Raw genomic sequence first — 14702 nt, forward strand, 5'->3', positions numbered from 1 at the left:
TGAGGGAGATTTATTCTGTATCTTACCCGTGTTGTACCTGGACCATTTCCCATACCTCGGGAGCCTCTTATCAACAAGAGCAGACATTGATGACGTAATTCAACACCGCCTCCAGTGCGCCAGTGCAGCCTTCGGCCACCTGAGGAAAAGAGCGTTCGAAGACCAGGCCCTCAAATCTGCCACCAAGGTCATGGTCTACAGGGCTGGAGTAATACCCGCCCTCCTGTATGGCTCAGAGACGTGGACTATGTACAGTAGACACCTCAAATCGCAGGAGAAATACCACCAACGATGTTTCCGCAAGATCCTGCAAATCCCCTGGGAGGACAGACGCACCAACATTAGCGTACTTGACCAGGCCAACTTCCCCAGCATTGAAGCCATGACCACACTGATCAGCTCTGCTGGGCAGGCCACATTGTCCGCATGCCACATTGTCCACATGCCAGACATGAGACTCCCAATGCAAGCGCTCTATTCGGAACTCCTTCACGGCAAGTGAGCAAAAGGTGGGCAGAGAAAACGTTACAAGGGCACTGTTATGTATGCAACACCTTGTAACCAGCATTCTACCGCCACCAGAGGGCGCATCTGCTGGAATCTAAAGGGATCCCAGCATCCCTTGGGAGCACTGCATATAAGCAGGCCTCTCATGCTGTGCCAGCATTCTGGAGACAGAATAAAGAGACTAAGGTCACACGTATTCAAGTCTACAGTACTCAGTCACATTGCTTTATTTGAGACATAACAACTGGCGACGAGTGATAGATAACGAACCATCACGTGAAAATGCAGAGAACTGTTGGTATCCTGGAGAAATTCTCAGAAGGTGACGACTGGGAAGTCTTCGTGGAGCGACTCAGCCAATACTTCATGGCCAACGGGCTGGAAGGGAATGTGAATGCTGCCAAACGAAGGGCGATCCTCCTCACCGTCTGTGGGGCAACAACCTATGGCCTCATGAAGAATCTTCTTGCTCCAGGTGAAACCAACAACCAAATCGTATGAAGAACTGTGTACGCTGGTCCAGGAGCACCTAAATCCGAAGGAAAGCATTCTGATGGCAAGGTATCGATTTTATACACGTCAACGATCTGAAGGCCAGGAAGTGGCGAGCTACGTCGCCGAACATAGAAACATAGAAAATAGGTGCAGGAGTAGGCCATTCGGCCCTTCGAGCCTGCACCGCCATTCAATGAGTTCAGTATTCAGTACCCCATTCCTGCTTTCTCACCATACCCCTTGATCCCCCTAGTAGTAAGGACTACATCTAACTCCTTTTTGAATATATTTAGTGAATTGGCCTCAACAACTTTCTGTGGTAGAGAATTCCACAGGTTCACCACTCTCTGGGTGAAGAAGTTTCTCCTCATCTCGGTCCTAAATGGCTTACCCCTTATCCTTAGACTGTGACCCCTGGTTCTGGACTTCCCCAACATTAATAAGAACATAAGAACATAAGAATTAGGAACAGGAGTAGGCCATCTAGCCCCTCGAGCCTGCTCCGCCATTCAACAAGATCATGGCTGGACTCAGCTCCACTTACCGCCCGCTCCCCATAACCCTTAATTCCGTTATTGGTTAAAAATCTATCTATCTGTGATTTGAATACATTCAATGAGCTAGCCTCAACTGCTTCCTTGGGCAAAGAATTCCACAGATTCACAACCCTCTGGGAGAAGAAATTCCTTCTCAACTCGGTTTTAAATTGGCTCCCCCGTATTTTGAGGCTGTGTCCCATAGTTCTAGTCTCCCCTACCAGTGGAAACAACCGCTCTGCCTCCATCCTGTCGATCCCTTTCATTATTTTAAATGTTTCTATAAGATCACCCCTCATCCTTCTGAACTCCAACGAGTAAAGACCCAGTCTACTCAATCTATCATCATAAGGTAACCCCCTCATCTCCGGAATCGGCCTAGTAAATCGTCTCTGTACCCCTTCCAAAGCTAGTATATCCTTCCTTAAGTAAGGTGACCAAAACTGCACACAGTACTCCAGGTGCGGCCTCACCAATACCCTGTACAGTTGCAGCAGGACCTCCCTCTCACAATGAAGGCCAACATTCCATTCGCCTTCCTGATTACCTGCTGCACCTGCAAACTAACTTTTTGGGATTCATGCACAAGGACCCCCAGGTCCCTCTGCACCACAGCATGTTGTAATTTCTCCCCATTCAAATAATATTCCCTTTTACTGGTTTTTTTCCCAAGGTGGATGACCTCACATTTTCCGACATTGTATTCCATCTGCCAAACCTTCGCCCATTCGCTTAACCTATCTAAATCTCTTTGCAGCCTCTCTGTGTCCTCTACACAACCCGCTTTCCTACTAATCTTTGTGTCATCTGCAAATGTTGTTACACTACAAAGGCACCTGCAGGAAATTGCGAATTCGATGGATTCCTGGAGCAAATGCTAAGAGACTTTTTTGTGCTTGGCATTGGCCATGAGGTTGTCCTTCGCAAACTATTGACTGTTGAAACACCGAACCTGAGCAAAGCCATAACGATAACCCAGGCATTTATGTCCACCAGCGATAACACCAAACAAATTTCGCAGCATAAAGATGCATCGGCCAGTACTGTACACAAAGTAACGTCGTTTTCAGGCAGTAATGCATATGGCAGAACATACACGCCTGCAGCTGCACGACCTCAGATGACTCAGAGTCTGCCATCAAGCGTTAATGCGAGGCAATTAACACCTTGTTGGCGCTGCAGAGGTGATCATCGAGCCCATCAATGCCGCTTCAAACACTATCCGTGCAAAGGCTGTGGAACAATGGGACACCTCCAGGAAGTGTGTAGACGAGCTGCAAACCCTGCAAACCACCACGTTGCAGAGGAAGACCGATCCATGGCGGATCAAACTGAACTAGAGACTCGAACCGAGGAGGCAGAAGTGTACGGGGTACACACCTTCACCATGAAATGTCCACTGATCATGTTAAAAGTTGAACTGAACGGAATACAGTGCGAGTCAGTCTATCATGAGCAAAAAGGCCTTTGAGAGGCTATAGTGCAACAAGGCACAAAGGCCCAAGCAGAGCGCTATTCATACCAAGCTGAGAACTTACACTAAAGAGCTGATCCCTGTAATTGGCAACGCAGCAGTAAAAGTCTCCTGTGATGGAGCGGTGCATGAACTACCACTATGGATTGTACCAGGAGATGGCCCCACACTGTTCAGCAGAAGCTGGCTGGGAAAAATCCGTTGGAAGTGGGACGACATCTAAGCGCTTTCGTCCGTCGACGACTCCTCATGTGCCCAGGTTTTGAGCAAGTTCCAGTCGTTGTTTGAGCCTGGCATCGGAAAATTCTCTGGGGCGAAGGTACAGATCCACTTAGTTCCCTGTACACGATCCATCCACCACAATGTACGGGCGGTGCCATACATGATGCGAGAGAAAGTGGAGATCGAGCTGGACAGGCTGCAACGAGAAGGCATCATCGCGCCGGTGGAGTTCAACGAGTCGACCAGTCCGATTGTTCTGGTTCTCAAGGGCGAAGGCATGGTCAGAATTTGTGGGGACTATAAAGTAACGATTAACTATTTTTCGCTGCAGGACCAGTACCCGCTACCCAAGGCAGACGACCTATTTGCGATGCTGGCAGGAGGGAAGACATTCACCAAGTTGGACCTGACCTCGGCCTACATGACGCAGGAGCTGGCGGAATCTTCGAAAGGCCTCACCTGCATCAACACGCACAAAGGTCTATTCATCGACAATAGATGCTCGTTTGGGATTCGATCGATGGCGGCTATTTTTCAAAGGAACATGGAGAGCCTGCTAAAGTCGGTTCCGCGTACCGTGGTTTTCCAGGACGACATATTGATCACAGGTCGGGACACCATTGAACACTTGCAGAACCTGGAAGAGGTTCTAAGTCGGCTAGATCGTGTGGGACTCAGCTTGAAACGCTCGAAGTGTGTTTTCCTGGCACCAGAGGTCGAGTTCTTGGGGAGAAGAATCGCGGCAGACGGCATCAGACCCACCAACGCCAAGACGGAGGCCATCAAGAACTCGCCGAGACCACAGAATGTGACGGAGCTGCGGTCGTTCCTGGGACTCCTCAATTATTTTGGTAATTTCCTACCCAGGTTAAGCACCTTGCTAGAACCTCTACATGTGTTGCTACGCAAGGGAGATGACTGGGTATGGGGGAAATCACAAGAGACTGCTTTTTAACAGCCAGAAATCTGTTATGTTCCAACAAACTGCTTGTTCTGTTTGACCCATGTAAACATTTAGTGCTAGCCTGCGATGTGTCTTTGTATGGGGTCGGGTGTGTGTTACAACAAGCAAACGAATCGGGAACATTGCAACCGGTCGCTTATGCGTCCAGGAGTTTGTCCAAGGCCGAAAGGGCCTACAGCATGGTTGAAAAAGAAGCTCTGGTATGCATTTACGGGGTGAAAAAAATGCACCAGTATCTGTTTGGGTTTAAGTTCGAGTTAGAAACTGACCATAAGCTGCTCATATCGCTATTCTCAGAGAGCAAAGGTATTAATACCAATACCTCTGCTCGCATCCAAAGATGGGCACTCACGCTGTCTGCATATAACTATGTAATTCGCCACAGGCCAGGCACAGAGAACTGCGCTGATGCTCTCAGTCGGCTACCATTGCCCACCACCGGGGTGGAAATGGCACAGCCTGCAGACTTGCTCTTGGTGATGGATGCATTTGAAAATGAAAAGTCAACCGTTACGGCCCACCAGATCAGGACCTGGACCAGCCAGGATCCTTTACTGCCCTTGTAAAAAACTGTGTCCTCCATGGGAGCTGGTCTAGCGTCCCAGTGGAGATGCATGAAGAGATCAAGCCGTTCCAGCGGCGCAAAGATGAAATGTCCATACAGGCGGACTGTCTTTTGTGGGGTAATCGCGTGGTTTTGCCTAAGAAAGGCAGGGAAATGTTCATACACGACCTACACAGTACCCACCCAGGCATAGTAATGATGAAAGCTATAGCCAGATCCCATGTGTGGTGGCCCGGCATTGACGCAGATTTGAAGTCTTACGTGCGCCAATGCAACACTTGCTCTCAACTGAGCAATGCACCCAGGGAGGCACTGCTAAGTTTGTGGTCATGGCCCTCCAAACCGTGGTCTAGGATCCACACTGACCTTGCTGAACACTTTAAGGCAAAATGTTTTTGGTTGTTGTGGATGCTTATTCAAAATGGATTGATTGTGTAATAATGTCTGTAAGCACGTCCACTGCCACCATCGAAAGCCTAGGAGCCATGTTTGCCACGCACGGCCTGCCTGATGTCCTTGTCAGCGACAATGGGCCGTGCTTCACCAGCGCTGAATTCAAGGAATTCATGACCCGCAATGGGATCAAGCACGTCACATCTACCCCATTCAAGCCCGCATCTAATGGCCAGGCAGAACGGGCAGTCCAAACCATCAAGCAAAGCTTGAAACGCGTGTTGGAAGACTCCCTGCAGACCCGCCTATCCTGTGTCCTACTCACTAACTGCACAAGACCCCACTCGCTCAATGGGGTTCCCCCAGCCGAACTGCTCATGAAAAGGGCACTCAAAACAAGGCTCTCTCTAGTCCACCCTGATCTCCATGATCATGTCGAGGGCAGGCGGCATCAACAAAGCATGTACCATGATCGCGCAAATTTGTCACGCGATATTGAAGGCAATGACCCTGTATTTGTACTCAATTATTGACATGGTCCCAAATGGCTCGCTGGCACTGTCGTAGCCAAAGAAGAGAGTAGGGTGTTTGAGGTCAAACTTGCAAATGGACTAACTTGCAGAAAGCATTTGGACCAAACCAAACTGCGATTCAGACAGCCACTAGCAACCTGAAGAGGACACCACCAACTTCGACCCTCCGACACACACACACAAGTGGCAACCGACAACACAATTGACCAGGAAGCTGAACTCATCATCCCCAGCAGCCCAGCAAGGCCAGCTGTGCAGCAGCCCAGCGAAGGCCCAACCAACTCACCTGCACCTGTGTTTGTACCGAGACGATCGACTAGGGAGCGGAAAGCCCCAGATCGTCTCACCCTGTAAATAAGTGTACTGCTGACTTGGGGGGGGGGGGGGGGGGAGTGATGTTATGTATGCAACACCTTGCAACCAGCATTCTACCGCCACCAGAGGGCGCATCTGCTGGAGTCCCAAAGGATCCCAGCATCCCTTGGGAGCACTGCATATAAGCAGGCCTCCCATGCTGTGCCAGCACTCTGGAGTCAGAATAGAGACTAAGGTCACACTTACTCAAGTCTATAGTACTCGGTCACATTGCTTTATTTGAGACATAACAGGCACCCTCAAAGCCTCCCTTGATAAAGTGCAACATCCCCACCATCACCTGGGAGTCCCTGGCCAAAGACCGCCCTAAGTGGAGGAAGTGCATCCGGGAGGGCGTTGAGCACCTCGAGTCTCATCGCCGAGAGCATGCAGAAATCAAGCGCAAGCAGCGGAAAGAGCGTGCGGCAAACCAGTCCCACCCACCCCTTACCCTCAACGACTATCTGTCCTACCTGTGACAGGGACTGTGGCTCTCCTATTGGACTGTTCAGCCACTTAAGAACTCATTTTAAGAGTGGAAGCAAGTTTTCCTCGATTCTGAGGGACTGCCTATGATGATGACCTGACCTGGGGGGCCTATGAATTCCCCAAACGGAATGTGGTAACAGAAGGCTGCCTACACACTGCCTGTGGTGAATTGCCACAATCAGTGAGTGGAACACACCCACTTGCACAACTCGTTCTTCCTGTTCGGTTGCGTGTCGCACCTTGAGAAATGTTCCTTGTACCAGATAGAGGCTGGACTCCTGAGCAATGTTTGAACGCGGAACGACTGTGCTGCCTGAAGTTGGGAAATGTTTACCCTCCCAGGACTAATGGGACGACCTTGAACAGAATCCAGTTCAGAAGTTGATAGTTAAAGATGAAAGAGATCTTGCAGTGATTTAAGTTCTTATTCATTGCCTATTGACAAAAGCACTATTGAGTTAAATAAGCCTTGCCATTTTTTCAACCTCAATTTTGTTGCCCTCAGTGCGGACTGCCACATTTTCTGACAAGGCAAAGCGTTTATTTTTAAGTTTGCCAAGCTTTATTCTTTGCCCCCTACCCCCTTCTTTTCTCCTCACTACTCTCTTTAAGGCACAGACACATTCTGCACCACAGGGACACCAGCTGTCCTCCTGTGTGGGCATCGACAGGCCATTCAGCTACATGTAGCATCACAGTCGAGCCAGATTTTTGTCCTCTCCTGACATCTACACACCTGTAACTGGACAGTGCTTGGGAGCAGGAAACCTAGCTGATAGTTTTTCTCTCACTCCCCAGACCAGGGGACTTAGGCCGGGGATTGAACTTACAACCTTCTGATCTGAATGGTCAGTGCCACTCTGGAGGGTATCTTTAATCACTGCACCACTCTGGAGGGAATCTTTACTCATTGTCATCATCATCGGCGGCCCCTCGAAACGAGGATGACTTGCATCCACGCCAAAAAAGGATAAGTTCATAGGTGTTCCAATGAAGGACCTAAAATTCCAGGTCCTGAACTACATTCTAAAGATGCTTGTGTGTGGATTTTTTTTAATGTGGGTGGCCGTTGCACATCAGCCACCACACGGGCTTTAAAGCTAGGTCTTGGTCCAGTGGCAAGGATTACCAAAGACAATTGGAGACCTGCTCTGCTGCACAGACCTAGTGCACACACTACAATTCAAAAAAAATACTTCATTGGCTGTAAAGCGCTTTGGGACGTCCGGTGGGTGTGAACGGCGCTATATAAATGCAAGTCTTTCTTTTCTTTCATTGCATCAGGGCAGGGGGAAACAAGGAATACCTGCAATGGAAAACATTCCCCTACACTTTTCTTCCACTTAAATAATACTTTAATACCTCGGTACTGAGTCACAAATTGAACAGACTCTCACAGAAAACCAGTCTGCTTCAGTGTCACAACTGCTCGACACGGTACAAACCGCAGTGAGTGTTAGAATCCTCAGAAAGCGCATTAACACTGCATAGACAATCAGCTGGTGACTGTGAGGGGAGCATACTGGTAAACTGGGAGGGAGGAGTTAGGGGCAGGGCATGGAGTGAGAGAGAGGCATGGAGTGGGTTAGGGGCAGGGCAGGGAGTGGGTTAGGGGCAGGGAGTGGGTTAGGGGCAGGGCAGGGAGTGGGTTAGGGGCAGGGAGTGGGTTAGGGACAGGGAGTGGGTTAGAGGCATGGAGTGGGTTAGGGGCATGGAGTGGGTTAGGGGCATGGAGTGGGTTAGGGGCAAGGAGTGGGTTTGGGGCAGGGAGTGGGTTAGGAGCAGGGAGTGGGTTAGGAGCAGGGAGTGGGTTAGGGGCAGGGAGTGGGTTAGGGGCAGGGAGTGGGTTAGGGGCAGGGAGTGGGTTAGGGGCAGGGAGTGGGTTAGGGGCATGGAGTGGGATCGGGGCAGGGAGTGGGTTGGGGCAGGGAGTGGGTTAGGGGCAGGGAGTGTGATCGGGGCAGGAAGTGGGATCGGGGCATGGAGTGAGTTGGGGGCAGTGAGTGAGTTGGGGGCAGTGAGTGGGTTAGGGGCAGTGAGTGGGTTAGGGGCAGGGAGTGGGTTAGGAGCAGGGAGTGGGTTAGGGGCAGGGAGTCGGTTAGGGGCAGGGAGTGGGTTAGGGGCAGGGAGTGGGTTAGGGGCAGGGAGTGGGTTAGGGGCAGGGCAGGGAGTGGGTTAGGGGCATGGAGTGGGATAGGGGCAGGGAGTGGATTAGGGGCAGGGAGTCGGTTAGGGGCAGGGAGTGGGTTAGGGGCAGGGAGTGGGTTAGGGGCAGGGAGTGGGATCGGGTTAGGGGCAGGGAGTGGGATCGGGGCGGGGAGTGGGAGTGGGATCGGGGCAGGGAGTGGGTTGGGGGCAGGAAGTGAGTGGGTTAGGGGCAGAGAGTGGGTTAGGATCAGGGCAGGGAGTAGGTTAGGGGAAGGGCAGGGAGTGGGTTAGGGGCATGGAGTGGGTTCGGGGCAGGGAGTGGGTTAGGGGCAGGAAGTGAGTGGGTTAGGGGCAGAGAGTGGGTTAGGGACATGGAGTGTGTTAGGGGCAGAGAGTGGGTTAGCGGCAGAGAGTGGGTTAGCGGCAGGGAGTGGGTTAGGGGCAGGGAGTGGGTTCGGGGCAGGGAGTGGGTTCGGGGCAGGGAGTGGGTTAGGAGCAGGGAGTGGGTTTAGGGCAGGAAATGGGTTAGGGGCAGTGAGTGGGTTAGGGGCAAGGAGTGGGTTAGGGGCAGGGAGTGGGTTAGGGGAAGGGCAGGGAGTGGGTTGGGGCATTGAATGGGTTAGGGACATGGAGTGAGTTGGGGCAGGGAGTGGGTTAGGGACAGGGAGTGGGTTAGGGGCAGGGAGTGGGTTAGGGGAAGGGCAGGGAGTGAGTTGGGGCAGGGAGTGGGTTAGGGACATGGAGTGGGTTGGGGCAGGGAGTGGGTTAGGGGCAGGGAGTGGGTTAGGGGCAGGGAGTGGGTTAGGGGCAGGGAGTGGGTTAGGGGCAGTGAGTGGGTTGAGGACAGGGAGTGGGTTAGGGGCATGGAGTGGGTTAGGGGCAGGGGCAGGGAGTGGATTAGGGGCAGGGCATGGAGTGGGTTAGGGGCAGGGCATGGAGTGGGTTAGGGGCAGGGCATGGAGTGGGTTAAGGGTAGGGAATGGGTTAGGGACAGGGAGTGGGTTAGGAGCAGGGAGAGGGTTAGGGGCTGGGAGTGGGTTAGGGGCAACGAGTGGGTTAGGGTCAAGGAGTGGGTTCGGGGCAGGGAGTGGGTTCGGGGCAGGGAGTGGGTTAGGGGCTGGGAGTGGGTTAGCGGCTGGGAGTGGGTTCGGGGCAGGGAGTGGGTTCGGGGCAGGGAGTGGGTTCGGGGCAGGGAGTGGGTTCGGGGCAGGGAGTGGGTTAGGGGCAGGGAGTGGGTTAGGGGCAGGGAGTGGTTTAGGGGCATGGAGTGGGTTAGGAGCAGGGAGTTGGTTGGGGGAAGGGCAGGGAGTGGGTTGGGGCAGGGAGTGGGTTAGGGGCAGGGAGTGGGTAAGGGGCATGTAGTGGGTTAGGGGCATGGAGTGGTTAGGGGCAGGGAGTGGGTTAGGGGCAGGGCAGGGAGTGGGATAGGGGCAGGGAGTGGGTTAGGGGCAGGGAGTGAGTTAGGGGCAGGGAGTGAGTTAGGGGCAAGGAGTGGGTTAGGGGCATGGAGTGGGTTGGGGGCAAGGAGTGGGTTAGGGGCAAGGAGTGGGTTAGGGGCAGGGAGTGGGTTAGGGGCAGGGAGTGGGTTAGGGGCAGGGAGTGGGTTCGGGGCAGGGAGTGGGTTCGGGGCAGGGAGTGGGTTAGGGGCAGGGAGTGGGTTAGGGGCAGGGAGTGGTTTAGGGGCATGGAGTGGGTTAGGAGCAGGGAGTTGGTTGGGGGAAGGGCAGGGAGTGGGTTGGGGCAGGGAGTGGGTTAGGGGCAGGGAGTGGGTAAGGGGCATGTAGTGGGTTAGGGGCATGGAGTGGTTAGGGGCAGGGAGTGGGTTAGGGGCAGGGCAGGGAGTGGGATAGGGGCAGGGAGTGGGTTAGGGGCAGGGAGTGAGTTAGGGGCAGGGAGTGAGTTAGGGGCAAGGAGTGGGTTAGGGGCATGGAGTGGGTTGGGGGCAAGGAGTGGGTTAGGGGCAAGGAGTGGGTTAGGGGCAGGGAGTGGGTTAGGGGCAGGGAGTGGGTTAGGGGCATGGAGTGGGTTAGGGGCAAGGAGTGGGATAGGGGCAGGGAGTGGGTTAGGGGCATGGAGTGGGTTAGGGGCAAGGAGTGGGATAGGGGCAGGGAGTGGGATAGGGGCAGGGAGTGGGTTAGGGGCAGGGAGTGGGTTAGGGGCAGGGAGTGGGTTAGGGGCAGGGAGTGGGTTAGGGGCAAGGAGTGGGTTAGGGGCAAGGAGTGGGTTAGGGGCAGTGAGTGGGAATCGGGGCAGGGAGTGGGAATCGGGGCAGGGAGTGGGTTAGGGGCAGGGAGTGGGATCGGGGCAGGGAGTGGGATCGGGGCAGGGAGTGGGTTAGGGGCAGTGAGTGGGAATCGGGGCAGGGAGTGGGTTAGGGGCAGGGAGTGGGATCGGGGCAGGGAGTGGGTTGGGGCAGGGAGTGGGTTAGGGGCATGGAGTGGGATCGGGGCAGGGAGTGGGTTAGGGGCAGGAAGTGGGATCGGGGCATGGAGTGATTTTGGGGCAGGGAGTGGGTTAGGGGCAGGGCAGTGAGTGGGTTAGGGGCATGGAGTGGGATGGGGCAGGGAGTGGATTAGGGGCAGGGAGTGAGTTAGGGGCAGTGAGTGGGTTGAGGACAGGGAGTGGGTTAGGGGCATGGAGTGGGTTAGGGGCAGGGGCAGGGAGTGGATTAGGGGCAGGGCATGGAGTGGGTTAGGGGCAGGGCATGGAGTGGGTTAAGGCTAGGGAATGAGTTAGGGGCAGGGAGTGGGTTAGGAGCAGGGAGAGGGTTAGGGGCTGGGAGTGGGTTAGGGGCAACGAGTGGGTTAGGGGCAGGGAGTGGGTTAGGGGCAGGGAGTGGGTTCGGGGCATGGAGTGGGTTAGGGGCTGGGAGTGGGTTAGGGGCTGGGAGTGGGTTCTGGGCAGGGAGTGGGTTCGGGGCAGGGAGTGGGTTAGGGGCAGGGAGTGGGTTAGGGGCAGGGAGTGGGTTAGGGGCAGGGAGTGGGTTAGGGGCAGAGAGTGGGTTGGGGCAAGGAGTGGGTTTGGGGCAAGGATCGGGTTAGGGGCAGGGAGTGGGTTAGGGGCAGGGAGTGGGATCGGGGCAGGGAGTGGGATCGGGGCAGGGAGTGGGTTAGGGGCAGGGAGTGGGAGTGGGATCGGGGCAGGGAGTGGGTTGGGGCAGGGAGTGGGTTAGGGGCAGGGAGTGGGATCGGGGCAGGGAGTGGGTTAGGGGCAGGAAGTGGGATCGGGGCATGGAGTGATTTTGGGGCAGGGAGTGGGTTAGGAGCAGGGAGTGGGTTAGGGGCAGGGCAGGGAGTGGGTTAGGGGCATGGAGTGGGATAGGGGCAGGGAGTGGATTAGGGGCAGGGAGTGGGTTAGGGGCATGGAGTGGGTTAGGGGCATGGAGTGGGTTAGGGGCATGGAGTGGGTTAGGGGCAAGGAGTGGGTTTGGGGCAGGGAGTGGGTTAGGAGCAGGGAGTGGGTTAGGGGCAGGGAGTGGGTTAGGGGCAGGGAGTGGGATCGGGGCAGGGAGTGGGTTAGGGGCAAGAGTGGGTTAGGGGCAGGGAGTTGGTTTTGGGGCAGGGAGTAGGTTAGGGGAAGGGCAGGGAGTGGGTTAGGGGCATGGAGTGGGATCAGGGCAGGGACTGGGTTAGGGGCAGGGAGTGGGTTAGGAGCAGGAAGTGAGTGGGTTCGGGGCAGAGAGTGGGTTAGGGGCAGAGAGTGGGTTACGGGCAGGGAATGTGTTAGGGGCAGTGAGTGGGTTAGGGGAAGGGCAGGGAGTGGGTTGGGGCAGGGAGTGGGTTAGGGGCATGGAGTGAGTTAGGGGCAGGGAGTGGGTTGGGGGAATGGAGTGGGTTGGGGGAATGGAGTGGGTTGGGGCAGGGAATGGGTTAGGGGCATGGAGTGAGTTAGGGGCAGGGAGTGGATTAGGGGCAGTGAGTGGTTTGGGGCAGGGAGTGGTTTGGGGCAGGGAGTGGGTTAGGGGCAGGGAGTGGGTTCGGGGCAGGGTATGAGTTGGGGCAGGGCAGGGAATGGGTTAAGGGCAGGGCAACTCCCAACCAAAATTCTCCATTCCTCTGACTCTGTCCTCCTGTGCAACCTCCCTCTCTTTACCCACCATTGGCGGCCATGCCTGGAATTCCTAAGCTCTGAAATTCCATCGTGCAACCTCTCCGCCTTGCTCTCCTGCTTTGAGCTGTCACTACTTTGTAATTTACTCATGTGCGATGTGATGTCACTCATGTAGGATGTGATGTCACTCACGTGTGGTGTCACTGTGATAAGATGTCACTCACATGGGATGTCACTGTGATGTGCTGTCACTCGTGTGGGATGGGATATCACTCGCGTCCGATGTGATGTCACTGAACTGTGATGTCACGGTGATATGATGTCAAGGCAGTGTAATGTCATGGTGATATGATGTCATGGCGGTGTCACGTCATGGTGGTATGATGTCACTTTCATGTGACGTCACGGTGATATGCTGTCACTGTGGTATGATGTCACGGTGATGTGATGTCACTGCAGTGTGATGTCACAGTGATGGTCATGGCAGTCTGATGTCATGGCGGTATGATGTCATGGTGGTATGTCATGCCGGTGTGATGTCACTGAACTATGATGTCACTGCGGTATGATGTCACGGCGGTGTTATTTCATGGCAGTGTGATGTCACGGTGATATGATGTCACGGCAGTGTAATGTCATGGTGATATGATGTCATGGCGGTGTAACGTCATGGTGGTGTGATGGCACTTTCATGTGACGTCACGGTGATATGCTGTCACTGTGGTATGATGTCACGGTGATGTGATGTCACTGCAGTGTGATGTCACGGTGATGGTCATGGCAGTCTGATGTCACTGCGATGTGATGTCACGGCGGTGTGAAGATTGCGTTGGCATGTTTTATACAACAAAATCATAAACATGTTGTTTATAAAGCAGTTTACAAATTACACATGCTAGTGTTTCCCCTGAGAATGTCCTGCTCCCCTGTCCCGGCCAGTGATGGGGGGATTGGGGGTGAGGGAGCGCCCTATCTCTCCAGCACTGTCCTGTGTGCTGTGCCAGCTTCCCTCACTGCTGGGCAGGATTGGTGCAGGGCCGGGCCCCGGAGCTTCCACAGGGACAGTCACCCCGGCATACCCAGCTCATACACAGCTCCAGGTGCAAGTCAAGGGAAAGTCCACTAACACACACCAATCCCAAATACACACACTGACCGCCAGCCACAATCCCCACACAAAGTTTGCAAAACTTCGCTGTCCCTGTCTTGCTCTCAAACTCCGCCGCCTCCCCTGTCCTTGCTCCTGCTGCAACTTACCCCAGGTGATCCGAAGCAGGAGGGCGATGGTCACACACACTCCGGGAATCATCCAGACACCTCGGCAGCTCCGGGGAGGGACGGGGGACTGCCGGTGGTGGTGCCGGCTTGTTGTTGATGGTGTGTGTGCTGTCGATCCTGCTGGCCACCTACGCCGCAGTCTGAGCCCTGGCCCGGGGCGGAGAGAGCTTCATCATCACCTAGCCAGCTCACATCAGCAGCGCTGCTCCCCGGCACCGCCACACAGCCCGGGCAGGAGGAGCACATCCAGGGACCTCCCATCGGCTGGCTCTCGCTGCATCCCAGGCCAGGAAACGAGGCGGAGTCTCAAGGCTCCAGGAAGAACCTGCCCCAGCTCCTTCACGTCGACAGGTTGTAGCCTTCAACCCTCCGGCTGCTGCACCGTCCTCGCCTCCATTCATCTTTCAACTGAGCCCCAAGTCCAGCATCATCCCTGCCCCCTCCCATCATTGGCTCACAGGGGGCGTGAAACCATCCCCCACTCTCACAAACACACACACACACACAGAGCTTTCAAAGACCATCCAGGGACTGGGATACACTTCAAAGTGAGAGTTATCGAGTGCTCCAGGCTGGAATCAGACGGTTTATATATAGAATCACTAATGGGTAATCTGGACTGAGCTACAGGCTGGAATCGAATCGAGGGGTTTAGTTTATACCTAGATTAATGGGTATCTGGGAGTGAGGTACA

At 54.5% G+C, this 14702-nt stretch overlaps 1 protein-coding gene across 2 annotated transcripts in view; it reads right to left on the bottom strand.

Annotated features, from left to right (window-relative positions):
- tyro3 (TYRO3 protein tyrosine kinase) overlaps positions 1–14365 on the bottom strand; it is a 163099-nt gene extending 148734 nt beyond the window's left edge. For both annotated transcript variants that reach the window (XM_070877400.1, XM_070877398.1), the window contains exon 1: positions 13988–14365. In XM_070877400.1, the coding sequence (XP_070733501.1) occupies positions 13988–14039 (52 nt within the window). In that variant the 5' untranslated portion in view covers positions 14040–14365. The remainder of the gene's footprint in view (positions 1–13987) is intronic.
- Positions 14366–14702: the final 337 nt, after the last annotated feature.

This window comes from Pristiophorus japonicus, chromosome 4 (assembly GCF_044704955.1).
Source record: "Pristiophorus japonicus isolate sPriJap1 chromosome 4, sPriJap1.hap1, whole genome shotgun sequence".
NCBI classification, from domain to species: Eukaryota; Metazoa; Chordata; class Chondrichthyes; family Pristiophoridae; genus Pristiophorus; species Pristiophorus japonicus.